The sequence below is a fragment of the Synchiropus splendidus genome, chromosome 6 (genome assembly GCF_027744825.2).
Source record: "Synchiropus splendidus isolate RoL2022-P1 chromosome 6, RoL_Sspl_1.0, whole genome shotgun sequence".
In the NCBI taxonomy this organism is placed as follows: domain Eukaryota; kingdom Metazoa; phylum Chordata; class Actinopteri; order Syngnathiformes; family Callionymidae; genus Synchiropus; species Synchiropus splendidus.
In genome coordinates, this window is record NC_071339.1 from 18,727,097 (window position 1) to 18,753,482 (window position 26,386).

At 42.0% G+C, this 26,386-nt stretch overlaps 1 protein-coding gene across 1 annotated transcript; it reads right to left on the minus strand.

Moving 5' to 3' along the window:
• Positions 1-74: 74 nt before the first annotated feature.
• Positions 75-26,020, minus strand: myg1 (myg1 exonuclease). The gene is made up of 7 exons (XM_053867169.1): positions 25,700-26,020; positions 24,423-24,535; positions 17,731-17,890; positions 16,622-16,771; positions 14,594-14,716; positions 13,443-13,624; positions 75-452 (listed from the first exon to the last, which is right to left on the minus strand). The coding sequence occupies exons 1-7, from the start codon at positions 25,826-25,828 to the stop codon at positions 263-265; spliced, it is 1,047 nt and encodes a 348-aa protein (XP_053723144.1). The 5' UTR covers positions 25,829-26,020; the 3' UTR covers positions 75-262.
• Between the last annotated feature and the right edge of the window lie 366 nt (positions 26,021-26,386).

Sequence of the window (26,386 nt, forward strand, 5' to 3'; positions counted from 1 at the left end):
CTTTGCTCAGAACGTGAAGGTTCCGAGGCCCTGCTGCACACTTCAGGACGACAGGAAAAGTTGGGGTTGGTGTTCCAATTTTTATTTCAAACACAAACATGCAAGCTGTTGGTTCATTCAGTCGCACTCTGAAAGGCTTTTGGAGAGACTGATCTGGCATCTGGATCCATAATCTGGTGAGTCAGCCACTCACTTACAAACATCTTAATCCTTCCTGCCTCTCCATGCCGACACTGGAGGCTTGGCTCCGGTTTCTGAGCGGTCAGCTGCTTCCGTTCGTGGGGGACTGTGCTGCCGCCTGGAGGGTCCTGCGCGCCATCTCCAGAGCTCCATCCTGGGTCTTGTTGCCGCCGATGAATCCTCCAGCATGGACGAAGATGCAACCTTTGATCCCGCTGAGCTCCGACAGCGCTTCATCACGCACGCCCCGCCACTCCTCCAGCAGGGACAGCCTGTGATGGGGAGGACAGACGGGACAGTCAGCTGACAGATGGTTCACTTCCTGTTGACACTTTGTGATGCAAATCGCATGCTGCTATTCAGATCTGCAGCACCAGAAATAGGGGAATTATTCAGCACACTGGTGGAGGAGAGTTAAGGCTGATGACAACGGTCTTCTGGAAATGCAATAGCAGCATGATAAATAATACCAATTATCAGGCATAATAACAGCAGTATATACAAATAAAAAAAAATCCAAAACAAATAACACAATATTTAAACATGAATAATTAAGTATAAATAAAACAGTTATATTTAGTCAAAACGGTTAATGATTTCATCCAAAATACTTAAAATGATGAAGCTGCTAAGACCCATTATTTCCTCTCATTGTTATTGGCAAATGTATTTATATGTTTATCATGTATATTTAAATGTTTATAATGCATCTTTTAATTAAAAAAAAAATCCATGAAGCTTGATGCCGATATAACTGTCATTATGCTGCAGTAACACCCAGCAGGGACACAGTAGCATCACCCAATCACAGATCAGATTCACTGGTGAGTGACGGGGCACCGTAAAAAAAGCACGGAGCACAAAACCTTCCGACAAGACCAAACCTCTCAGTGATGAGTTTGTGGCTGCAGAAACAGAGAGTGGTTATTTTACCATCAGTAGCGGCAGGAGTTTGAGTCGGTGGATTGGATTTTATTTCAGTCAGAAGGCGAGTTGGGAGTGTTGTGTCCCTTCTTTAAGAGCAAGTATCACTGAGAACCATGTGCAAAGCAAAATGAGTTTCAGGTTTAGCTCAGGAAGAGTTTCCAGTCCGAGTACAGCAACACCTGGACAGGAAGTTGTCAGTGAGCGGAAAGACTGAATTATGAAAGTTCAGGGAAAATTTGTCCTTAAATAAAAATAACATAATAATAATCATAATAGTTTAAAAAATTGCACTGCTACAATGCTATAAAGCTATTTGGTGTATTTATTACACAGCAATGAACTCACAGTGATGTGGATAGACTCAGGGCGAAAGTTTTTTTGTTTTTTTTTATAGAAAAAAAAGGAATCGGTGAGGAAAACAGAATTAAAATCAATGAATAAAAAGCTGGACTAAAGCCATAAAAAATAAAAATACATGTTGTATAATAAGGAAGCACAAAAGATGTGTCTGCAAATTGGATCGAACTCTCCCATGGTCTTCAGCCTGGTCTTTGGAAAGCTCAGCAGTGAGGAGGAACGTGAGCGAGTGGCAGGTGAGCGCATGTGGCTTGGTTCAGGTTCTTGGAGCACTGGTCAGAACCTTGGTGCTTTCTATTGAACCAGCCAGGATCATTCCTGTTAAGTGTGACTCAAGTGGGGTGACGCCATTTGTGTCACTCAGAGGGAAGTAAACAACGCACCAGCTAAATGACCAGATGTTCTGAGGTGTTTGTCGCATTCATAAAAGGATTTGTTTCCATCCAATACACAAGATGCGATGACGTTTGCAGATGTGACTATTGGATATGACACGCCCACAAATGATGTCACGACTCAACTTCAGTGGGAGCCAACCATGAGCCAACTTTCCAGTTCCCCTCCGCCTGCCTAACACACTAGTCAGGTTTAAAATGACTTGGGGAACTGACATGGCTCTGGTTCCCAAACACAGCTATGAACTGGCTAGCGTGTTTAGACAAGGGGGAAAAAAAGTGATTTGCATCCTGAAGCCAGCGATGAGTTTTCAGTCTATCACAGAAACCTGGTGTGTTGTTTACCTCCACCTGAGCAACAGACTTTCAGAGGCCTCCACTTAGAGAATGCGGGCTGGTTCCATAGAAAGCACCACGGTTCTGAGAATCCAAATCAGCATCGATTCCAGAACCAGTGTTAAAAACCTCTCACAGTGGCAGGAGGGAGCCAGTCATTTCAAACCAAATTTAGCACGCGAAAAGAGTGAAAGGCAGATTTCTAACAACTCTACAGCCACTAGAGCGTCATAACCCCAGGCCACCAGGCTCGGAGTGCAGCAATAAACTGGTTGTTGATAGTATTAGCTTCTTAATGTCCAGAATGCTTGACAGCTACTGACTTGTTTCTGCTGCGCAGCCAGCCATGACTGGAAGAGTCCATTCAGTATAGTCAAGTAAGGAACTTGACCTCTGGTAGTGCGCCTTTGAAGCTGTTTGTTGGCGGCTGATAAAAGGAACCAGGTACCAGGAGGTTAAGTCTGGATCTTTAAATGAAAGAGATTGTTTGCAAAGTTTATGTCCGTTCTTCTCCGCAGTCTGGTGAACAACGCATCGTGATTTGTTGGTCTTGTAGTGGAAACCCTGGCCATTGTGTAGTGAAAAACATCCCTGAACAAAAACAAACAGAAGCTTTAGTTTGCTTTTGTTCAGGGATTCCTCCATGTTTGTTGTTGTTGTTCTCATCCTAGCTGCTACGTGTCTTGTGCATCAGTGTGATCAGTGGACCAGCAACTCCTGCACTTACAAAGGTTCCCTGTGACCTGGAGAGCAAACTGTGCAATTCAATTAAATTACATTATTATTTTTTGGTAATTATTTAAGCGTAATTGGCTTGTTAAAGTCCCACCACTAAAATAAAAATGTATCTGCAGGTATACAAGTGCCTACTATTATGATTTCTTGCGCGATATCAAAGGAAAAACAACGCTCCGTCCATGTCAGCCAATCACGACATGTTGTCCCACAGACTGCGGAGAAGAACTGACAAAAACTTTGCGAACTATCCAATGATAAACATCGTATTCTGTGGAAATAAATGTTACGCATGTGTAGAAAGCACCATAAAATTCTTTAATTCAATTCCCTCTGGCTCATTAAAACATTTAAAAAAAGAAGCTATCGTATACGCCGGATGTGACGTCATCCTCCTGTGGCACATTTGGTACCTACACCGAGCTCCGAGCCGAAGTCACACAGGAGTCAACAGGCAATTTGGCGGACCTCAGCCACGAGCCCACGAGCATGTGAGGGAATAAGGTCGATAGAAATGTAGAGTAGCTCATTTACCTCCCGCCATTTTTAGCATGAAGCTGCAAACTCAGGCCAGCAGATCATCTAAAACACATTAGCAGCGGTCATAATGGAGCGTGTGCACTGGGCCACTGCCTCCTTCAACCTTCCAAACATTTGAGCAAATTACCATGGAAACATCATCCTGCACCATGTGACTCTCACCTTCCCTGTGAAGACCCATTCTACAAGACCTTCCTTTTCTTATAACAGCTGCGAGCATCAGTTGGGAGGAAATGGTGTCACACCTCCCCCCCACACGTGGTGCTTGAGGAGATATGAAAATGTGTGGCATGGTCGACCTTGTCAGAAATGAGGTGACACAGTTATCAAGCAGCGCCGCGGTTTCAAGTGGTTCCACTCCGCCCGTCTGACAGGAATAACAGTAGGTGCGCCCGCAGCACTCGGATAACGCTGGAGAGTCTTCAACAGGTAGGAGCAGTGAGCTCTGACTCTTTGTTCACCATGTACCAGCGACCAGTCATGAGCCTTCGCTTCAGCCGTGCTGAACAGCGTTTCAGTCGTGAGTGGAGGGTTCAGAGGCCAAGTTCACACCAAACATCCACAAACACTCAGCACCGTTCACAAACAAACAGCGATCTGAGGGTGGAGAACTGACAAACGCATTTCATTCTTTACAGGTCCGGCACTCCCAACTCACGTCATGTGCCATAAGAACAGCCAGGCGGTGTCGTTTCACAGCAAACGCGAGAGCATCAGGTTAATATTAGCTGAAATTTGAAATATCTTCCTGTCGTAGCCTGACCACACAACTTTTTCTTTTGTAATTGACTGTATTGGGGGAAAAATACATAAAAAAAATAATATTATGGAGTCAATGATGTGCCACTGATGGGTAAAACCTCCACTGCTGCAAGTAATGGAAAAGTGTGTTGATCCAAGGCGGTCATTCAGTGAGCTTTAGCTAGATATAACTATATAACACATTTAAGACTTGATGTCATTGCAAAGCCAAGACTCTGACACTTGACTAACAATGAGAAAAACACTCGGGCTGTTTACCAGATATCTTGTGATACGATACAGGAGTGGCGATACAATGCATTGCATTACTGTGAGTTCAGTAACATATATTGTAATAAGAACAATCATTTTAAGGGGGAAAATCAGATAATACAGTACAATATTATGCACATGAAAAAGAGTTTATGTCAGTCGAGTTAGACTTTCAGTAGAATTTCACACACCAACAGAGGAATGAATCGCGACTCAACAAAATAACACCAGTCTACAGAGGAAAATGTTAGTATTATGTCACAAGTGCAGAAGCATATCCAAGTATCTATGTATTAAATATTGATATAGCCGGCAAAAATATCAAGACAAAAATCACAAAATCAAATCTTGCAATATTTCAGCAAAAATATCGATACAATATTGTACAATCAAGTACAAGTAACATCCAACTTACGTCCACCTGTACTCACGACCACGGCCAGCAGATGTTTTGGGGTTTTTTTTTTTTTTTTATTCAATGTCCAGCACCGCAGCACGTAGCAGCCCGGCAACACGTACGACAGTTACAGCAGCACAGTATCCCAGCATCTCACTCTCAGAGAGTGATCTACCACTACAGTAGAACCTATAACCCTATAACCCTCGCCTCGCCTATTTTGAATGGCATTCGACTTACTTCCAATCTGACTCACGACCAGTTGGTCGGAACCGATTCTGGTCGTAAGTGGGATGTTACGTGCATTGCGTTATTAGTTGTTTATGTTCATTTTATTTTAGGATTTTTATTTTTATGACTATTACTATGGTTATGTTTTTGACTGCACGTTCTCCTTAACACTTTCCTAGTTGGTGGGATCCCCACGGACCATGGCAATAAATCTGATTCTGATATTTGAGCTATATTTCTGATATTATCTTACACGCCTAAAAATACATAGTGATCCCCTTAAAATGACCTATTTGTCATCATTTTAGCATCACTGTCTTATACTGCTTCTGCAATTTCATTCCATTGTGAAGTCAAAACTGGATCAGAAATGACTCATTCATTATTCATTTCAGTCCATTGTATCATGCACTCGAGTGTTGTCGCTCACGTTGTCTCCACGTGTTATGACAAGCCCACACAGTCGTCTCCCCATTAAGACGACCCAGGGAGAGGTGGAAAAAAAAACATGGCCAGGTTCTAATCCCCGTTAAATGAATCAACCCATCGATCGCTCCATGGTGTGTTTGGAAAGCAAAGGTCAACAAGGTTGGTAATGAGGGAAAGAGTGGGTGGAGGAGGACGCCTGTTATGACAGCTCGAGGAAGCCACCACTGAAAAACAATCCACTATTTGCAGATTACTAAGAACCTTGGCTACCAACGAGAACAGCCCTGAACATTAGTGCCTGGTTAGAAATGAAAGAAGAGAGAGAATATAAAGACAAGAAGACAGTGAGAAGTTGCCTGGGTGCTACATATGCTCCCACAGTCATGAGAACAGTGCATTACTATTGTCAGACTGTGATCTAGTGAAGCAATAGTTAAGAGCTTTTCTACGAAAACACCCTCCAACATCTCCCTCCACACCGTACATTTAGGTCTTGTTCATTTCTGAGGTCAGGACAGCTGAAGGACTACAGAAGGAGAAATGACCTTTTAATAAGAGATCGCACCCACTGTGTTGTTGCTTTCAAGCTACACCTTGTATTCATTCTTCACATACTTAATAAGTAAAGAGATCATTATTCTCAAACTGTCACATCAATTTGCCATTCATGTGTTTTTCTGTGTGTTGTTTGATAGCTTGACTTCAATGTTTTGTTTTGTAGCTTTGTGTATTTATCATTGCTGATGCTTTGTAAACGTCTTTGATGTCTGTTGTGTTGCGCATCTTTATCACTGACTGTTTCCCCACAGCGGGACAAAAATCCGACTTCTTTTGTTACACTTCACTTAAGGTACCACAGAAGATCGCCATAATTTACATAATAATAGAACATTAGTTCGTGTAACTAATTGCCTGAGGACTGTGGTGAGGAGTGGAGAAATGGTTAAAATGAGGAACAATGCATTAAAACGCAAATGTTAAGTTTGGGAACAACATTTCACACTTTAAAAGTGCTATCAACAACTAACAAACATCCCACGCCCTAAAACTACATTTACACCAGTCAAGCATGTTGGCGTTTACGTCTGTACAGGTCACATGATGAGTATCAAAGTAGTTGTTAGTTGCTGCCCTAAACAAGGTTGAAGCAAACATGGCCTCCGTCTGTGGAAAGCCATATGGTAGACACAAACGTCTACAAGCCAACATTGTTTTGCCCTACTAGTGGTACATGTGACACTTTTTGCTTCACTAGTAAATTGTGCGTGCACACTAGTCAACCAAAATTGAGTACTAGCACTCAAAAACTGTAGTACTGTAGATGTCGTTATGACCAAACAGCTTTCCATATCCGTCCGAACTCGACACCATCATCTAGTGATGGGTGACGCAACACAGATGTGAGCTCACAGCGAGTGGCTGAAACAATCTCATCTCACGGCTCCTTGTGAATGTCTTTGTGGAATATGGAGCAGCTGCAGGGGAAACGCAAGTTGTCTGCCGTGTTGGAACATTTTGATCATTTTGTCCCAGATTTTCGACTTGTCTTGCTCCATTCTAATTCAAATTAATTTCAAGGTATAATTTAATGTAGAAAATTTAAAAACATTGGATTTTGTTTTTTTAAATACAAAAACGTTTTTTACATTATTATACATTTTCACATTATCTAGAGATATTTAATAATAATGAATGCAAAGACTTAAATAATATTATTGTACACAGCAAGTAGGTTGCCTGCAGGGATTTTTTATGTCCAGCAGGCGTCAGTCGTGACACAGTATCAACACTGTATCACTGTGTTGAAACGCTTTATGATGCCTCATCACTACCATCATCTTCTAGGTCAAATCAGTGCACAGAACTTTTTATTCCCAGCCGCTCCATTTTCTTAGTCACAACCTTGTTTCAAATGCACCAGCAGTAAGCCATAAAATTCTCATCACACTGATGGGAAATATTGACCACGAGGTCACGGACGGCTCAACCTTTTGAGAGATGGCTAAATAGGAGAATCTGCCCAGGTTTTTAGATTTTATTAATCGTAGCAGAAATAAACATTTGGCTCTGCAATCTCCTGAGTTTATTAGTCATTATTAGTCAAGCTAAGGCTAACACCATCCTCTATCACTGTCTGGTTCAACAGTGCCACCTCAAGGGACTGCCATCTCTTCAGGACCTGTATGTCTCCATGACCCAGAGACGTGCAGGTCGGATCACAGTCGACCCGTCTCACGGACTGTTTGTTCCTCTTCCCTCTGGCAGGAGGCTATGGTCCATCCAGACCAGAATCCGTCACCCTGTCACATGAACAGCATCTTCCCCTCGGCCGTCAGACTGTTGAATTTGTGATCAGCCTTTTACTTCATTTTATTTATTAAGAGCACTTTATTTCGAAGCACTTTCCTAGTTGGTGGAACCCCCACTGACCATGGTACTAAATTCTATTCTGATAACACAAGCTCCGTTTCCCCTGACTTAGAATCACACCCCAAACGTGTGTCGTTTCAACCAGGACGGAGGTGTCGGGTAAAACTGAGGCTTTCCAAGAGCAACTTTTCAGATTTTGGATGCAAACGAAACCTGACCCAATCCTAAATGAACTACGTGGCAAACTGTAGATGAGCCTGGAAATCAGTAAGTAAGTTCATCATTAATAGCAATAAAATACCTGGCTTTGTAATAAATCGCTCAGGTCCCGAGGAAAAACAATCACTTCTTTCAAATAATAGATTTTTCTCTGCAACAGCTTCACTCTGTGCAGATGACTAAGATCGTACCATTTCCTCTGATTACCATGAAAAATGAAGTTGCTTTTTTTCTGCCCTATAATGCCAGACATTCAGATGAGATAACAGTGACACCTGGTGATTTTGTCTTCTTTCTCCTCCTGCAATATTCATATCTGTGACTCACATTCTAGACATCTATTCTATATTGCTTCAGACTAAAGACTTCCTCTCTTCCTTCTGCCAGCCTACATTTCCTTAGTAACGTAACAGCAGATAAAAATAGACCAACGCCCCCCCCAGGTGAGAAGCTGGGACACAGGTGATAACAACACCCCTATCGCAGAGTCGGCACATGCCTACTGGGAGGATGCGGGCCGCCCATTGACACTGCCATCTGGAGCTGTGTTTTATATCCACACCTCACTGGCTTTTGTTCCTCGCCCAGCCATGTTTGCACTACATTAAATGTTTGAAGTCATCGGATGCCTGTCGTTGTGTCTGAAAGCACTGCCACCTGATGGGAGTCTGCGGTAGAAAAGGAGGAGCGGAGGTGAGACAGTTTGATAGGGGTGATAGACAGGGGAAGAAAGGCAGAGCAGTGAGACAGACAGTCCAAATGATGAGATACAAACAGTCTATAAGGGGGAGAGATGTTCTGTGCATTAGGGCGACAGCCTGTGGTCGGTGATGGATTTATGGACGGAGGGAAGATCGGAGCAGAATATCAGTCTGCAGAATCCGACTCAAAGATCTCAGGAGAACACCTGTTTCAGCAGTGGAAGTTACACCGTTTCAGTAACAGGCAGAATCTGGATCAGAGTGCAGGCCCGGACACGAGCAAACCCTCTGGACATCATGCTCTGTGATGAGGGAAGAACATGAAAAGAAGAGCTCATTTTTAGCAGCTGCTAGATCAGTGGTGGCCAACCAGTCAGAGGCTAAGAGCCACGTTCTTTTACTGTGTTGCTGAAAAGAGCCGCATGCTACAAATATGTAAGGCTGTAAGGCTCACCTGAAGAGCTGGTCACGTGACTTAGCAGCAGTATAGTGGTTAAAGCTCATCCCTGTGTGTCAGAAGGTAGCTGGTTGTATTTTGAAAATTAATACATTTTACAGTGATCCCCCACGAAGTATCAAGCAGAAACACAGAGATGTGTGTGCCATTTATTTTACATATATATATATATATATATATATATATATATATTTTTTTTTTTTTACATGGCTCATGCTACTAATAACGTCGCCCTGGTCTGTGAATGTGAGCGACACTGCTGACTGGAGCATCTCATCTTCACTCCACTGGATTAAACAGACTTCAGAACAATCAACAATGAATAATAGGTGAAACACATGACATACATGTAGTTGGAATGACAATCATATGTAAATTGTGGATCTGATGGCGGTCCAAGTCTTAGGACCGCAACTCACATTGGCGTTGAACTTGCACCAAGCCCCCTCAGTTTGGGGCACGTGCGGCGCGGTTTAACAATATTTTTGACATTTTGCCGTAATAGCTCTTACTTTTTTATCTTATATCCTGTATAAACGATCATCTCAATAGCAGCTTGACCAATATCGCAGCCAGTTCGTGGCTCATTTGAAGAAGAGCCACATGAAACTGGGAAAAGAGCGGCGGGTTGGCCAGGCCTGTGCTAGATCATTCAAAAATACTGTCAGCCCTCATCATTTTCTCCAGCTGTGAGGGAGCTGGTGTCCATTAAGGGGCCTAAACAATAGTAGGCAGACAGTTCAGGTTTATTTATTTTCTTTTGGAATAATTAGTCTACAATGGATACTATGTACAGAGGAGGGTTTCAAGATCAAGTGACACTTAACAGTAAGCGCCAACACATGTGAGCACAGACCTGATGGAGCTCCACACCGCTTTAGTTCTGCAGCGCTGCAGAACGGTTCTGATGCGCTTCTCCAAACATCTCACAGACTGGAGTTTAGAAACAAAGTGAGTGATCTGACAATACCACCCAGTGCGGGGGTCAGACACTGGTGTCCTCCACAAGCTCCCGAACCGGCCACCATTGACCTAGCTGGAGTTTCTATAAAGGCTGAACCAGAAACATCACACCACCTTGGTTGCGTGCGGTGAGACCATCAGATTACATCCATCCTTAAATGAGCATATAATGACAATAGGCACCGGTAAATAGTGACACGTGTTTTGAAATTTTTTTTAAACCACCTCTTCTTCTCACATCACAAGCCAGGAGGTCATATTCACACCTTAGGCATTACAAATTAGAAAATAGAGATTGACAGAAGACACATTTACAGAATTACTGCACCAGTTAAGAGGGAAAAAACGCACCATGAACATATCAGACTGCAAGGGTCATCTGATAAAGGAACAGGTCAGGATCCGGCCCCTCAGTATCTCTGACTATTTACCAACAAGTGTCACTTAGTGCCCGAGAAGTAATCTGGAAGAGGTCAGGTTCCACCTCTGCTACTAATCCTCATGTGATCCTGTGGCCTGGGTCGGGTACATTAAGAGGCTTGCAACACTTTCCCGCAGGTCAATCCTGTGGCACGATAGAGGCGTGTGGTCTGTGGTCTGAAAACCACAATGGGCGTCGACTGTTTCCTCTCACTCACTCGTCCCCTTCACCGTCTCACTGTTCAGACTGACTGATGTGCGCGAGACACCAGATTAAAACACAGATTTAAGTCTGAACAGTTGTGGAGGGCAAAAGTTTAATTAATCCCTTCCAAATTGAATTTGGCATCAATTGGCACGCAGCCATGGGGCGCGGATGAGTTCCACAGCAGAGCAAAGCAAAGTTGTAACTAAGTAAAAGGAAAAAAAACACGCCCAACAATCAACATGAAAGGCAGATATGACGTTACAGTGCTTTTGAATATTGCAGAAGAAACGTCAATCACAGCAGAAGCAAATGGCCATGTGCCTGTTAAGGCTTTCAAACTTACAAAACAAGTCAGACTCGGCACCAATTAGAGGCGGCATTAGAGCTCCACATCGGCGCGACATGTTGCATCACTGCAGACACTTCTAGTTCAACACTCCAGAGGGAAGGCTGATGACGTCCTTTGAGCTGCCTGGTGGATTGGTGTTAAGACTGTTGCAGGTAAACAATCCCCCTCCTCAGGTAATGAAATGCTAGCAGAGTTAGCTAGGTGGCAGTCTGACTCAACAGGGTCCAGTACCACCATCGCCCTCAGTGGTGAACAGAAGGGCAGTAATGATATGATGTAAGAACCACAACCATTACAGGGAGTCAATACCCCAGCCAGATAAAAACAACTTTCTACAGTGGAGGACAAAACCACGCTGGAGGAAATGGGATCAACCAGCCACACAGGAGGGTGATAAAGCAACAATTAAAGATAGAACTTATAACTAAGAGTCGTGTCAAGGTGATTTAACCGAGTGCCTGGAATTGATTGATCATGCATGTCTCCTCCTACCGAGCAGATAAAAGAACTTGATGGGCTTGTATCACATTCCGCTGCAAAACGATGAAATAAACGTGAAAAAAGAGGCGTCTGTCTTTGTCAAAACAAGTGTGCAGTCAAATGAACTGAAGGAGAGACTTTCTTCAAAAAAAAAAATAGTACTAGTGCAAATCAGATGACGGTAAGTTGAAATGCTTTTCAGCACACACAGATACAAAACAAAGTTAAAAAAAAGTGCCTTCCTACTGACAGCAATTTATTTATTGCTCAGACAACTGTCTTACAAAGTACTTCTTTTATTTTATCCAGAGCTCATCCCAGCTGCAAGGAGTAAGAGGCAGGGGACACAGTGAGCTACTGTACACGCAGAAACATCTACCTTAGTGCTAGTTTAATGAAATACTACTCAGAGTGATCATGTCTTTGGAATGGAGAAGGAAAGCCAAGCAAGAACACGGCGAGCAAAGAAACCCCACACAGAGGGACCCAGGAGAGTAGCCAGAGTTACTGAGATTAAAAATCAAAAAAGACAAGCCACCGTTGAACGATGAACCAAAAAGTAAACAAAGAAAGTCATGATCTACAATGTTGCCTTTTAAACTCTGACACAACAACCTGCAACATTGAGGTTGTTTATGGCTGTGTTTATCTGGCTGCTGGCAAAATATATTGCAAAATATTTGGAGGGATTTGTCACAGCGTTGAGGACAGTCAGTGAAAAAAAAAAGACCTTACAAATGAGCTCGATGTGAAATCAATAAAGCAGCATCTGTGGTGCTAAAACGTGTCGTTGTTTTTGTTCTTTGTCTCAGGGTTGCTAAAGAAACATGCCAACTCGGGAACTTGTTATCTTCTGACACATCTTGAGTACAGAAGTGTTGTTGGCGTGCTGCAGCTAACAATCTCATTGGAGACCAACAGCCTATGAGGAATGAGCTTTAAACGTCAGATGAAATCGCATCATGGGAGTAAATGAGCTGTGCAGTGGAGGTCTGTGCTCACCGAGTGCATTTCTATTTCAAAATATAATCCTTGATTTCTACTTACAACCTAAGGACAATGGGTCGACATGACCATGACTCATGGTCGATGCACTAACATTTCTGAATGTGAAATACAACACTGTATTCATGTGCTCATGTATAGTCAAAATGAAAGCAAATTAACAGGTTGAAAGAGTGATGAACGGTTGAATTAATGTGACAACAAAGAGCTGGATAATAACATGGAAGATTTAATTGAAGTCGCTTTTGCTCAGCCGAGCGTGGAGCAGTGCAGTTTACGCTGCAATTTCACATTCATTAAAATTCACTGTCGCAATGGATTTTTTTCCCCATGTTTTCATGTAAACCACAGTCATGAGTGAAGACGGTTCATGTTAACTGGCTGTGCAGGACGTATATCTTCACGACAGAGCTTTAAAAAAAAAATATATATATATATAAAACACTGTATGATCATCCGTAGCCTGCAGGAGACGATGTTGAATGTAATTAGTTGCTCTCTCGATAGCGTCCCAACCCTCTGTAGGAACTGTCAAACGGTCTGATGAGCATAAAACCTTGAATTATACGCTTCGATTCACATTCAAGCAGATTCAACACATCTGGCAGTCAGAGCCATCTCTCACTCCTTATTATTTTAAACCCGTGTGGGAGACTTCAAGGTGCCAGAATCAGTGATATAAGCTGGACCTTTCATACACCTGAGAAACTGATATGACTGTCTTCTCACCTGTTCTGGAAGGTGTTGAGGCCAGCCGGAACACACTGGACCCTCCACTGGCCGTTCTGGTCCGGATAGAGGACGAATTTGATTGGCGTTTCGACCTGGAGCTCCTTCTCCAGGGAAAGCAAATGCTCCTTCCACGGACATCCTCCCTGGGAGAACAGCAGGATCTCCCCACTGGGATCCACCTGCAGGCATGGAAAGAGTTCTTCAGCACGAGGACTGAATTCATGATTCATGAGCAGGATAACAACTGAAACTCCAGGCAGTTTGTGAGACAATATAAATGATGTGTGTGTGTAAAATTCGAATGCATGAGAATATTCAAGAGCTTAGACAGCGTTAGCAAATACTGTCAATACAAGAGAACATTTCTGATCCCGGATTTCAAGATGATATAAAGCAGCTACATATGACTGCTGACAGGCTGCAACAAAATAGCTCCATAAGAAAAGAACAAAACAAACAATTTAGCCATCCAAATATTAATCGTGAAATCACCTTACGATATCAACCAATATGCAACTCATCTTAAATCATATTTTAAGGAAAATAGAGTCAGTTGAAGACAAATGTTGCTCCGGACCGATGCTCTACTGCCTACACTCTCAGAAACACAGGTGCTCGACATCCTTCGTACGTTGTGAATTTATAATTCCCTTTCAGCTCCATCCGCCATGCTAGCTTTCTAAATTGGTGTTTACATACAAAAAGCCAGTCAAGCGACTCATATTTGCATGTAAATGAAAAATAAACCTGTGATGTTCTGCATTGTCGGGAAGCTTGTTTGAACCAGCCTAATTACACAGCCACTTTGGAATGATGAATATTTTTCACTGCAATGTAGCAGTTAGCACAAATGTTGCCACAGTTGCCATCAGCATAAATTAAAAATAAATGTTCATTTAAATCCTCAAACTCCGGTTAAGATTTCTGCAATGGCACAACTTTTCAGCCTCTTCCTTTCCCTTGCCTTTGAGCTCACATTCTATATTAGGCTCACTCATTACAGAAAATAAAATCAGAGGACGACCCATATCTTAAAAGGCTGGTCTTCTGAGTGGACACGCCAGTGTTGACACTGGAGCTAAGCTACTGTTTTTGAAAAACATCAAATATCAAAATTTAAGGGGCGAAATTGCAGTTGGTTCACATACCTCATGTCTGGTTTTAACAGCTTCCTCCACGACTGTGCGGGCCGGCAACCAGGAGTTCTTAAAGAAATCTATGCGGTCCAGAAATTCTTCTCCCACCATCTCCAAGGCCTTTCTGAAGCCTTCCTGAGAACAGAGAGGAAAACTGCACTGTGAATAAATGGGCAGTCCGAAGGCAGTAGGTTCCATTCCTATTAGGAAGGACAACATTGCAAAAAAAAAAAAAAAAGAAAGTATAAGTATTATTCCAAAACCCTAAAAACAACAAGGAAATGATGACGTTATAAATATCATTGGTTCTTTATTGCCAATTTTTGACCTCTGGTTTAGTTGAGAGGCAGGAAAACCTGGGCCGACTTCAAGGCGGGCACAGACAGACAGAATTACACCAATAGGAAAACTAGACTGAGTAAACGTAAAGTAATAGGATGACCTTTGAACCTCAATGATCATAAATTCGGTGGCACTGTTCAATTAATTTTATTTCAATTTATTTGCTTTTCTTTTTTTAAAGTGGAAAAACTTCAATGTGGTTTGAAATCGACATGTAAATCTACGTCACATGGGTGACACGCTTCACTTTCAATTTGATTTGCTGGCTAAACTGCTGCCTGAACTATCACATGGTCTGCAGACCCCCGAGAGCAGAAGATGTAACGGCACACATTATCAACACCACTGGCAGGCAAACACGCACGATTTGTTCTGCACAAGTCTGCGTGTGATTGAGGGAGCCGCTGTGACTCACAGCTTAAACAGGTGAGCAACATTTATCACGATTACAACCGCTGACTTCTGGTCACTCCACCATCTGGTTTGTGTGTCAACAGTTTAGCTTTTGAGATTTTCTGTGACACTCCAGCGGCTGTGTGAGTCAGAGGGAAATCGGAGATAAGTGCCAGGACTAGATCGTGTGAACTGAAATGTGACAAAACAAATAGGCCAGCTCCCCGCTGAGACAGCTCAAGCAATAGGAGGAACATGGGATGCTGGTATCTCAAGAGACTGAGTAAAAACAGGTGTCATTTTCCAACTTATAACGTTAATGAGAGACAGACTTGTTGTGTTAGCACAAGCATCAACAGTTGTAGAAAACAATGTCGTGACAAATACAAGGAAAAAGAAATGTTTTCATGACAACAAGACTACCGTGATGACCTTTAATATCTGAAAAGGTCATGACCTCAAGTAAAGGAACCGAAGAATTTACAGCAACAACACGACTGAAACAATAAGAATAAAGCTGCAACGTTCTGTTGGTATGAGAACTAGGGTGAGCAAAAGTCATCTCAGTTTTGAAGTGATAATTGCTTTAAACAAAAATAAATCTACGAAGCTAACCCTAACCCTCATCTATAATTTAAACATGGTTAAAATCTCAATATTATGGCAGAAAATTAGAGAACATGAAGTCATGAGTCCATCAATGACACTCCTTTGGAATCTGCGACCAAACCCTGAAACCACTTGAGAGTCAAATGTGACAAGATCAGCTGTGCATAGCTAAGCCTCAAGATGGTTGTGGATCAGGAAGGAGAGCCTGTGAGGTGATGAGCCAACTGGACACAATGCTGATGTCCTGAGTAGCTCAGGTGAGTGGAAAGTACATCGTGTTCTGCTCTGTTACAGCCAACAGTATACGAGAAGCAATAAGAGCATAAAATATAAATGAAAAGATCAAAGCAATCACAACAAAGAAAGTCATGGAATTGAATTCTAACACATTTTCAGGCAGCGGCACATCTACTGTATTTGAAATATCACATTACAGCAGCTATATTTGCTACCATTAAAGCACACTATACACATGATGTGTTGCGTCGTCTGCAGCACAATGGCTGCGTTACCAGCAATATAGTTTCATTATGCCTGACGCAGGAAAAACCTCTAGAAGTACAGCATTTGATGAAAACACAAGATAGCTATAATATAAAAGGGCTTTGTTCGGGATAAGGAACAGAGATATTAAATCAGAACTTTTCTCTCGACAAGTCACAAGCAGGTTTGAGGATGAAGTACACACACACGAACCTCTGTGTCCTGACTCGTACTGTTCCAGCGTGGGTTCAGGTGGCTCACACGTGCGCTCAGCGTGGTGGAGACTGTGTAGCGGGCCTCTCCTTCATACTGTGAAATGCCGTTGTCTACAGCATCCACCTCCTCCACAAAGTTCTCATACAGCTGTCAGAAAAAGGAAGAAAAACATGGTGGAGGTCATGAACTGTGTGGAAACTAAGGCACACATTGCACTCACTTGTTGAAGAAACAAAAAGCGGAAGGTCAGAAGTAGCTCAATATCTTCATTGGAATCGGACTGAACGGCACGTGGGCGCTCCGTTTGCCCAAAGAGCATGACTTGATCATTTAAATATCAGAAATGTGATAAGCAAAATTTCAGAATAGAAGAGCTCGGACGAACTGAATACCAACTCTCAGCGTAGAGGAGGAATGCAGCCTGACACAGCCTTTGATGGGACATGAAATGCATATGGCTGGCTCAAAACACGATTTAATATCAATGTATCACACAAATACAAACCAGCAGGAAAGCTGTATTTACCGGGCTGCAATTTTGAATCATTTCAAGTATTTGCCCAGTCACCTTATGAGTCTCCAAGTAAAGGAAAATAACGTAAGGTAATAAAAAGCCAAGGACTAAACATAAACGTCAGTTTAAAAAAAAAAAAAAAAAAAAAGAAAATCTAAATAAGCCTAGCTTGTGATCTGAGCGAGGGTTCACAGACTTGGTCAGTGGAATACTGTGAAGGAGTGAGAAAGAGGTCAATATCTAAAAAAAAAACAAGACATAAATGCACTACAAAACTAAGGTTTATGGGGTACATAAATATGAGTCACTATTGTTTTGTAAAATTATTACACAGCAGTACTACAGATTCATTTTAACAGCTGAAAAAAATAAACATGGTGTTGCAAATTCAGTGCCTCCCAGGCATGTCCTGCTCCTGATACATTTTTCTTTCACAGCTCCAAGTGGAAACGTCCAACAATGTTAATGTTCACAATGACAGACAAGTGGGTGAATGGAAAATATGTTTCCCTTGAAGTGCTAGTGTTGGCGACTAAATACAATGAATGCTAATCAGCTGCCGGCGATAAATCTGTCGTCCCAGTGCGCTCACCTTGTCATAGAGGACCTCCAGCTGCCTGTCATCCTCCTTCAGCTGGGTGAGCTGGCACAACAGCTGACGGCCGAAGTGCAGGTATACAAGCCCGGCTGAGCTCAGCTTGGTGACCCACGGCTTCTCTGGGCACAGGCTGTGGAAGCTCTCACTGAAGGTCCTGAAGAAAGGACAGAGATCGAAAACAGACTCATTAAAGGACAGCAAATTGTTCGTTCCTCCATCTGTTTGTCTGGAATACAAAACCAAAAAAAAAACAAAACAGTTTGGTCCATTTCATGCACTCACAAAAAGGTAAAACCATGTGTTGATGATGAATTGAAACTGTAACTGTTAATGGAGGTGTAGCCAATAATTTCAATATCACTGTAAAAACTTTATTTTTTTAAATTGTAGTAATAGTTTATTTCAATTCAATATAAAATACAAAGAACTATTTCATCTCGGCTCAATCTGAGGGATCGAAATGGAGCACAGAGAAGAACAGTTCTGCCATGGGGTGTTAAAAATAAATATTATAAATTCACCTGGGTCACATGAAAAAGGAAAACCTTGAGGAGTAATGCCTAACGTGTAGAAACATGTGTTTGCAGGTCATGTGTCTTACATACATACGCACATCTTTTTTTCTGTTTGATTCTGATGAAGTGGAAATGACACTAGTTCAGTGCTTTTGTTTGTGGAGGATTCAATGTTAGGTTGGACTGGTGTTGAAGACATGTTGAATTCTGATCAGCTCCTGCAGTCTTCCACTGACACTATTATTCGGATCACTGTTGGTTTGTTCTTCACACAGCGAAGTAGAAATCATGAGGAAAAATATCCTGCATTCAGGATACGTTTATATACAGTGGTGGTCAAAAGTTTACATACACTTGTAAAGAACATAATGTCATGGCTGTCTTGAGTTTCCAGTTATTTCTACAAATCTGATTTTTCTCTGATCAAATGATTGGAACAGATACTTCTTTGTCACAAAAAACAATCATGAAGTTTGATTCTTTTATGACTTTATTATGGGGAAACTGAAAGTGTGACCAAAATCAGCTGGCTCAAAAATGTACATACAGCAACATGAATGAGCAATTTTGGAGACTTCGAAAGTTGTGTCAATGACATGAGCTTCATAGCATGGCCTCTTAACTTCTTGTGAGTGATCATGAGTGGCTACAGCTGGTGACTTCGCTGAGGCCATTTAAAAAGGGCTCATTGGATAAAAACACCCACAAACGCTACAATGGGAAAGTCAAAGGAGCTCAAAACAGATCTGAAAAAGAGAATCATTGACTTGAACAAGTCAGGAAAGTCACTTGGAGCCATTTCAAAGCAGCTGCAGCTTCCAAGAGCAACAGTGCAAACAATTGTTTGTAAGTATAAAGTGCATGGCACTGTTTTGTCACTGCCATGATCAGGAAGAAAACGCAAGCCGTCACCTGCTGCTGAGAGAAAACTTGTCAGGAGGGTGAAGAGTCAACCCAGGAGCACCAAAAAGCAGATCTGCCAAGAATTAGAAGCTGCTGGAACACAGGTGTCAGTGTCCACAGTCAAGCGTGTTTTGCATCTCCATGGACTGAGAGGCTGCCGTGCAAGAAGGAAGCCCTTGCTCCAAAAGCGGCACCTTAAGGCTCGACTAAAGTTTGCTGCTGATCACATGGACAAAGATGAGACCTTCTGGAGGAAAGTTCTGTGGTCAGATGAAACAAAAATTGAGCTGTTTGGCCACAATGCCCAGCAATATGTTTGGAGGAGAAAAGGTGAGGCCTTTAACCCCAAGAACACTATGCCTACCATCAAGCACGGTGGTGGTAGTATTATGCTGTGGGCCTGTTTTGCTGCCAATGGAACTGGTGCTTTACAGAGAGTCAATGGGGCAATGAAGAAGGAGGATTACCTTCAAATTCTTCAAGAAAACCTGAAGTCATCAGCCCGAAGGTTGGGACTTGGGCGCAGTTGGGTGTTCCAACAGGACAATGACCCCAAACATACATCAAAAGTAGTAATGGAATGGCTAAATCAGGCTAGAATCTCCCAAAGTCCTGACTTAAACCCCATTGAGAACATGTGGACAATGCTGAAGAAACAAGTCCATATCAGAAAGCCAACAAATTTAACTGAACTGCACCAATTCTGTCTGAGGAGTGGTCAAAGATTCAACCAGAAACTTGCCAGAAGCTTGTGGATGGCTACCAAAAGCGCCTAACTGAAGTAAAAATGGGGCCAAGGGACATGTAACCAAATATTAGCATTGCTGTATGTACATTTTTGACCCAGCTGATTTTGGTCACACTTTCAGTTTCCCCATAATAAAGTCATAAAAGAATCAAACTTCATGATTGTTTTTTGTGACAAAGAAGTATCTGTTCCAATCATTCTATCAGAGAAAAATCTGATTTGTAGAAATAACTGGAAACTCAAGACAGCCATGACATTATGTTCTTTACAAGTGTATGTAAACTTTTGACCACCACTGTACATATATATATATATATATTTGGTCATCTACCTCGGTAGCAGTTAGTCCTGAATGATACATCGGTATCATATCTATATCAGACAGGAACAAAAGATGTTAATACCACAAAAATCAACAATACTAAATTCTGTAACGCCTGATCGTCCTGCAAAATGTTTTCATTTTTCTAAAAAAATAAAACTGTTTTCGCTAAACTCACATCACATCAGTATGAATTTTTGGTCATGTCATTCAGTCTAGTGTCAAAAGCTTAAATCAACACAGGCATGCATACATATAACAAATGATTAAGATGTTTAAAAATAATCGTAATAAAACCACACCTTTAATTCCGAAACCATTTGCAGTTACACGACAACACAATCAACCCCCCTGCTGTGAAGTTATGTTTTATCTTTGTTAATTTCCTTATCGTCCCTGCACACGAACATTTTCGTGGCGCAGAAAACACCTTTGCACAAAGTGCACAGATGTATGCATACAGATGTGGGCCAGCATTAGATAAGGCCAGCTTATGAGAAGGAAAAAAGAAAACTCAAACTTGCTCCGCTGAAATGCCCAGTCGAGCCAGATGGATGTTGTAGATCTCCTGCTGTGTTATCAATAAAACCACTGGCAGCTGCAGATACCATTCACACTCACAGTGAGCGTTCATTGACCAACCAGAAAGGCCAAGTTGCCGCATGTAAACGGCTCATGCACACATCAATAACAGCAACCAGGGGTTTCTCATGGGCCACGTGCTGAGCTCGGTGGACTCCAGCGCCGAGCCACCGCTGGTCATTTCATACCGACTTAATTAGAATGCTTGGGCGGCGGCGCGGCGGATAACAGACGGGCGAATGAATGAGTGACATGCGAGGGAAGTGGGAGGTAATCACAGCCATTAGAGAGCTAATTGGCCAAGCTGAGGCATTTCTGTGCCGATCACCAGGAGACCGAGGTAAATAAGTGGGAGCAGGAAGACAAAGAAATGGAGGGAGAGCTCAATACCACAGGGAGCCATCGAAATCTACTCCTGGAATATCACTCATCATCATCTCATCATGAATCAAGGACGCACTGCTAAATAGAAAACTGAAGCCACACAACAAAGAAACACACAGCACAATAAGAAAGATTGAATTGGCCACAGGGTCTTGTGACTAATATTAAAATTGAGGTCATGCTTCTATTTGATGACAAAAGGACATGTGCAGCCCACCGACCACAGTTTGCCCCCCTCTAGGAATCCACCTCCAAGTCTAGGAATAGTAGAGTGAAAATGTGAAAGGTAAAGTTCCAACATAAAACACACATTTTACAGTGGTGAAAGCCACAAAAAGATCCCTCAAAAACCAAACACAGAGCGTGCGATGTTTGAATAATGAACGGAATGATTTCAGGCCAACAGAAAGTTATTGGTCTGTGTTTTATTTTTACACAATGAGGCAACCTTGTCGAGAACACTGTCTTCTTTTAAAGAGGCCCTGAAACATTTGCAATTAACAAGACACACAAGAGGCAGTGAGCACAAGAATGGCAAACTGGAGGAATTCTGAGGACACTGCAGTTTGACTGTGTGAGAGACTGGCCATTTGAAAGTTGCTTTTTTGTTGCTCACTCCATTGAAATGCTGAATGGTAGATGAAACCAGCTTGTGTGCATACAGGCAACATTTAAAGTGAACAAGGCGGTGAGTCTGGTGCAGATATGGCAGAAACAGATTGGGGGAATTTTCATGGTAAATAAACTCCTGACACAGATGTTATCAATGCATTAAACAGCTGTTTCCACTGAACACATCACCCACTCTTATGGGCCAGTAGGCTCCTACTGTGCCTCCTGGCATGTGTGTATGTGGGCAAGTCTTAACAATGCACCTTCTTGTAAAGACATTTTGTTTTGTGAGGACATTTTGGCCTGTCCTCACAACATTTGGAGGGTTAAAATGTCAGTAAAAGCAGGGTTAGGGTTAAGGCTAGGGTTATAACTGGGCGCAAGTTTGGTTCAGAGTCCTGCTTAAGGTTAACTGTTTGTTTTGGATGGTTCAGTTAAGGGTGAGAGGCTGGGGAAAAAAAATTTGGCAATGAGAGGCCCTCACAAAAATAACAAAACAAACTTGTGTGTGCGTACACGTATTAATATTCTTTCTTAACATTGAAAGATATTCAAGCATGCATATGTGTGTGTGTGTGTGTGTGTGTGTGTGTGTGTGTGTGTGTTTAAGCTTGTCTATCCTAGAGAGGACCAATATTGGTGAAAACGCCTCCTTGTGGGGCCCTTTTGCCGCAACGAAAGTATTCAAAAAACCAAGGTCATTATAATTGAGTTCAAGTTTGGTTCAGAGCCTTGGTTAAGGTTAGCCATTTGTTTTGGGTGGTTAGGTTTAGGGTGAGAGGCTGGGAAAGTATGTGTGAGTGTGAGTGTGTGTGTGTGTGTGTGTGTGTGTGTGTGTGTGTGTGTGTGTGTGTGTTCACATAGCACACGTTAAACGTAGGCACAATAATACAACTTTAGTGAAAACACATGCATACTGATATCCTCAATGTTTGCTTCATATGAATAGGGTTATGGACAGAGAGAAAAGAAAGTCACAGCAGGAGCTCACTGTCCAACATGAATGGGTGAACGAACAGTAAAACAGCCTTTGAATGGACTACTAACAGCCCTAGAACAGAATCAAGACGCAGGTGTTCCTTCTCAAATCAGCGAGAAACAGACAGAGATGATTCATTGGTGAAGATTGTCACAGCCTTGTTGTGAACAGATGAAAATGACTGGAGGCGGTCTGGGATAATATCTGTATAATCCAGAACAAGATAATTGCAGAGGGGCAATTCGCGACCATTTCGTATCCCAAACAGGAGGGCAATTATCATTTTCAGAATCTGAACCAGATTACGGGTGTTGGACATGAGCTCAATTACTGACTGAAAGCAACTGTGAGGGTTAAGTGAGGAATCGGTCTGAAGGGGAAACCATGTATCAGACAATACGTCACAAGAGCAGAGCAGAAATTTCAGAATGAAGGCACATTAACCTAGACTTGCCTGTTAGAACAGAGTTTAATGAGGCACCTAAAATTGTCTCTGTTCACACTGATTTGTTGTATTAGTGTATACAAATAAATGGGGTAAGGGCCAATGACAAGGCAATGAAAGGGCAAATTTGTGCGTAAACCGTCCATTTGAACCTTGCAAAAAATGACTGAAAAGAAACACTGAAAAGAGCGCATGAGTCATTTTTGCTCCCATCTGTCTTCACTTGTGCATCCATCAATGGCATCACGTGTGTGTGTGTGAGTGACAGCGCCGGTCTCCTGCTACCCCTCAGCGTGCAGTGGCAGCCTCTGTGCCTCGTGCAGCCACTGCAGGAGGGCTTCAATTGAAGGATTGCTAATTATCACCCAGCGCCTGCCAGGAAGAGAGCCCTGGAATATTTGTCAAATGGTCATGAAAGACAACTCTTATTATCATAGGGACTTGGTGATTGCTCAATGTGAGGGGTGCTTGAGCGAGCGCAATCGTTCCAAATTGGGGGGAGAGGAGGGGTTAGTAAACAACAACAGCAGCAGCTCCTTTTCTCATCGATGCGTTCAGATCAGCTTTCCTATGAAGTAGAGCTACAAGACCTCTATTAAACAATGCTCGTATTCCTGAGCACAAGTCAGGTTTAACAGTGTCACGTCTACATATGAATCAATAGTTTGATGTGATGCATCGCATGTCAAAGGAATCATTGATCGGCGTTCAGCCATGCACAGCGTGGCTATTAAGACGTTCAGAGTAAATACACAAACCATTATTCATACTGAAACACAAAGTCCTTTGATAACTAACATATAAACTTCATAATTTATTATCAGGATTTGTCTCAAAATGAGTTCAACGTGCTTTAGTTGCCACCAGGTACTGCTGTCATAGATGCAACCCAGGAAAAATCAATTATATCTAGCTTGACTGGTGGGCACCCAGGGACCTGATCACAGATGTGCTCAGTCATTCCTCATTTCCATAACTGCTCAATGAAAACCATGTGTTTATTGGTCCTCCATGCATCCAGTATTATTTTATTTATTCATTTTCTGTGATACATTTTGGTACTAAGCTTTGTGACTCAGGACGTTACAACAGCGGTCTGTAGTTTGACACGACAATGATATAAACGTGGTCTAAAGAAAGGTTAACAGAAGGTGAAAGAAGGAATGAGTGGCAGCAGCTCACCGCCAACAACGTACCTCTGATGGTGGTCATAACGATGCCTCTTTGGGTCAAACTCTCCACCCACGTCGACAACAATGTCACACTCTGCCAGCTGAGCCGGGTCCCTCGTCCGAACTATCGCAGCATCCTAGGCAACAAATGGCAGAAACAGCCATCAAACACCATTTAGACGTCAGCATGTCAACAACAATACAGTTTAATCCATTGGTTTGAATTATATTTAAATATCTTCCTCGACAAGAAAACAAATCTATCTGGATCAGTGTGGAGACAACATGGTTGAACAATTCAAGCAAATGATTTAATAGATAAATACAGAAGGAAGCAGCTATTATACTATATATAAATTTATGTGAATAAAATACAGGTAGTGATCGAGGAATTTGTACTACAACCTTTCCTCACATACATTTGAAAAAGAACCATCCTCATGAGTAAATAGTGTCATGAAACGGATGTGGCTAAAAAACTGGGTCAAAAGAAAAAACAGCTGCTGAAATAGTCTGGCAGCTCTGAAAATGAAGACATTTCCCAGAGGTCTGCAACAGTGTTTGACACTTAGTAACTGGTTTCTAAAAATAGTAGTCAATTAAGGTTTCTTTTTTAAACCAAGTTGGAATTCTGTTGGTGATGGCAACAGGGTTAGTCCAAAGTCTGTATGGTGAAGCTAAAAACAAAGAAAAAAAGAAGAAAGAAAAGCAGGTATTTGCTTGTTGGACCTGCACACACCAATTCAGTAGCGCCCCTTAGCAGCCTACATGAGATCGGAGGGATATATTAACAGTAGTAGTACATGATTTGCATTTTCATTATATTTTTATATTCATGACGATTTACGTTGCATCAATGAAACACAATTCAACAATGTAAAGACGTTTTAATTCACGTGTATAAAACGTATTTCCTTTTCATCGGGTACACTTACGACGAGTTTCTAAACTAACAACATATAACTTACGTGGCCCTTATATCAGTAGATTATATTCAAAATATCCGTCATTCATTTCTACATTATTTTTTTTATCCTATATAAATAGTAGTTTGTTTTTTTCAAATGTATCATTTTTCTTTCGACATTTCTCCATATGTAATTGTTTTCGTACTCATTTAATGACACTGAGAGTCACTTATTGGAGTGTGAAACCAAGACAAGTTTATTTACTTCATTCATAACCCACCGTTGAACTGCTATATCAAATTAAATCACATATGCAGCTCAAACCAATATTAACACGGTTGAAATCAATACAGTCGGCAGCATGTTTTGCATTACTCGAGGTTAGTTGCATACCTTGTACTCTGGCAACTGTTGGAGGAAAAAACAAGCCAGAACTTCATCGCAATGAAAAGTCCCGTTGTGAGTTCCTATCTTTTTCATCGACATATTTTCGGTGCACAGTTTCTTCGGCTGACTTGACATGTAATGCCTCTGTATACAAACGAGATCCACGAGCTCCAATTGGCGGCCAGAGATTCTCGTCAGTACATTAAAAGCATTAACTGGTTTTTTTTCCGACTAAAGAGACGCGAGGTCCTGGTTAAATGATGCACAATGTGACATCTAACCCACATCCAGGCGGAAAAACACGAGTCCGACGGGGGGGGGGACAGATTTAGCAGTCGGACCGCAAATGGTGCAGCCAAATAATTGGTCGGCGGGAAACAAGACAACCGGAATATGGGCCTGCCCATTGAGTATGTTTCAGATGCGTGGATAGCTGAATGTTTAAATTGCTTATAAATTACACAAGACGCATTGTTTTTATTATTTTGTTCATGTAATAAGTTATTAAATGAATGCAGGAACACTAACGAAATGACATGAAGTAACATACTTTGACCGCTAGAGTTCAGTGCTGCCACACAACATGTGTTTAAAAAAATCCCGTCACAGACGCGCTTGTTCAGTTTTGTATTTAAAATTCATTTTCAATAAATGTGAATTTATAAACGCTTCCTTGCTGTTGTTTCATTTGTA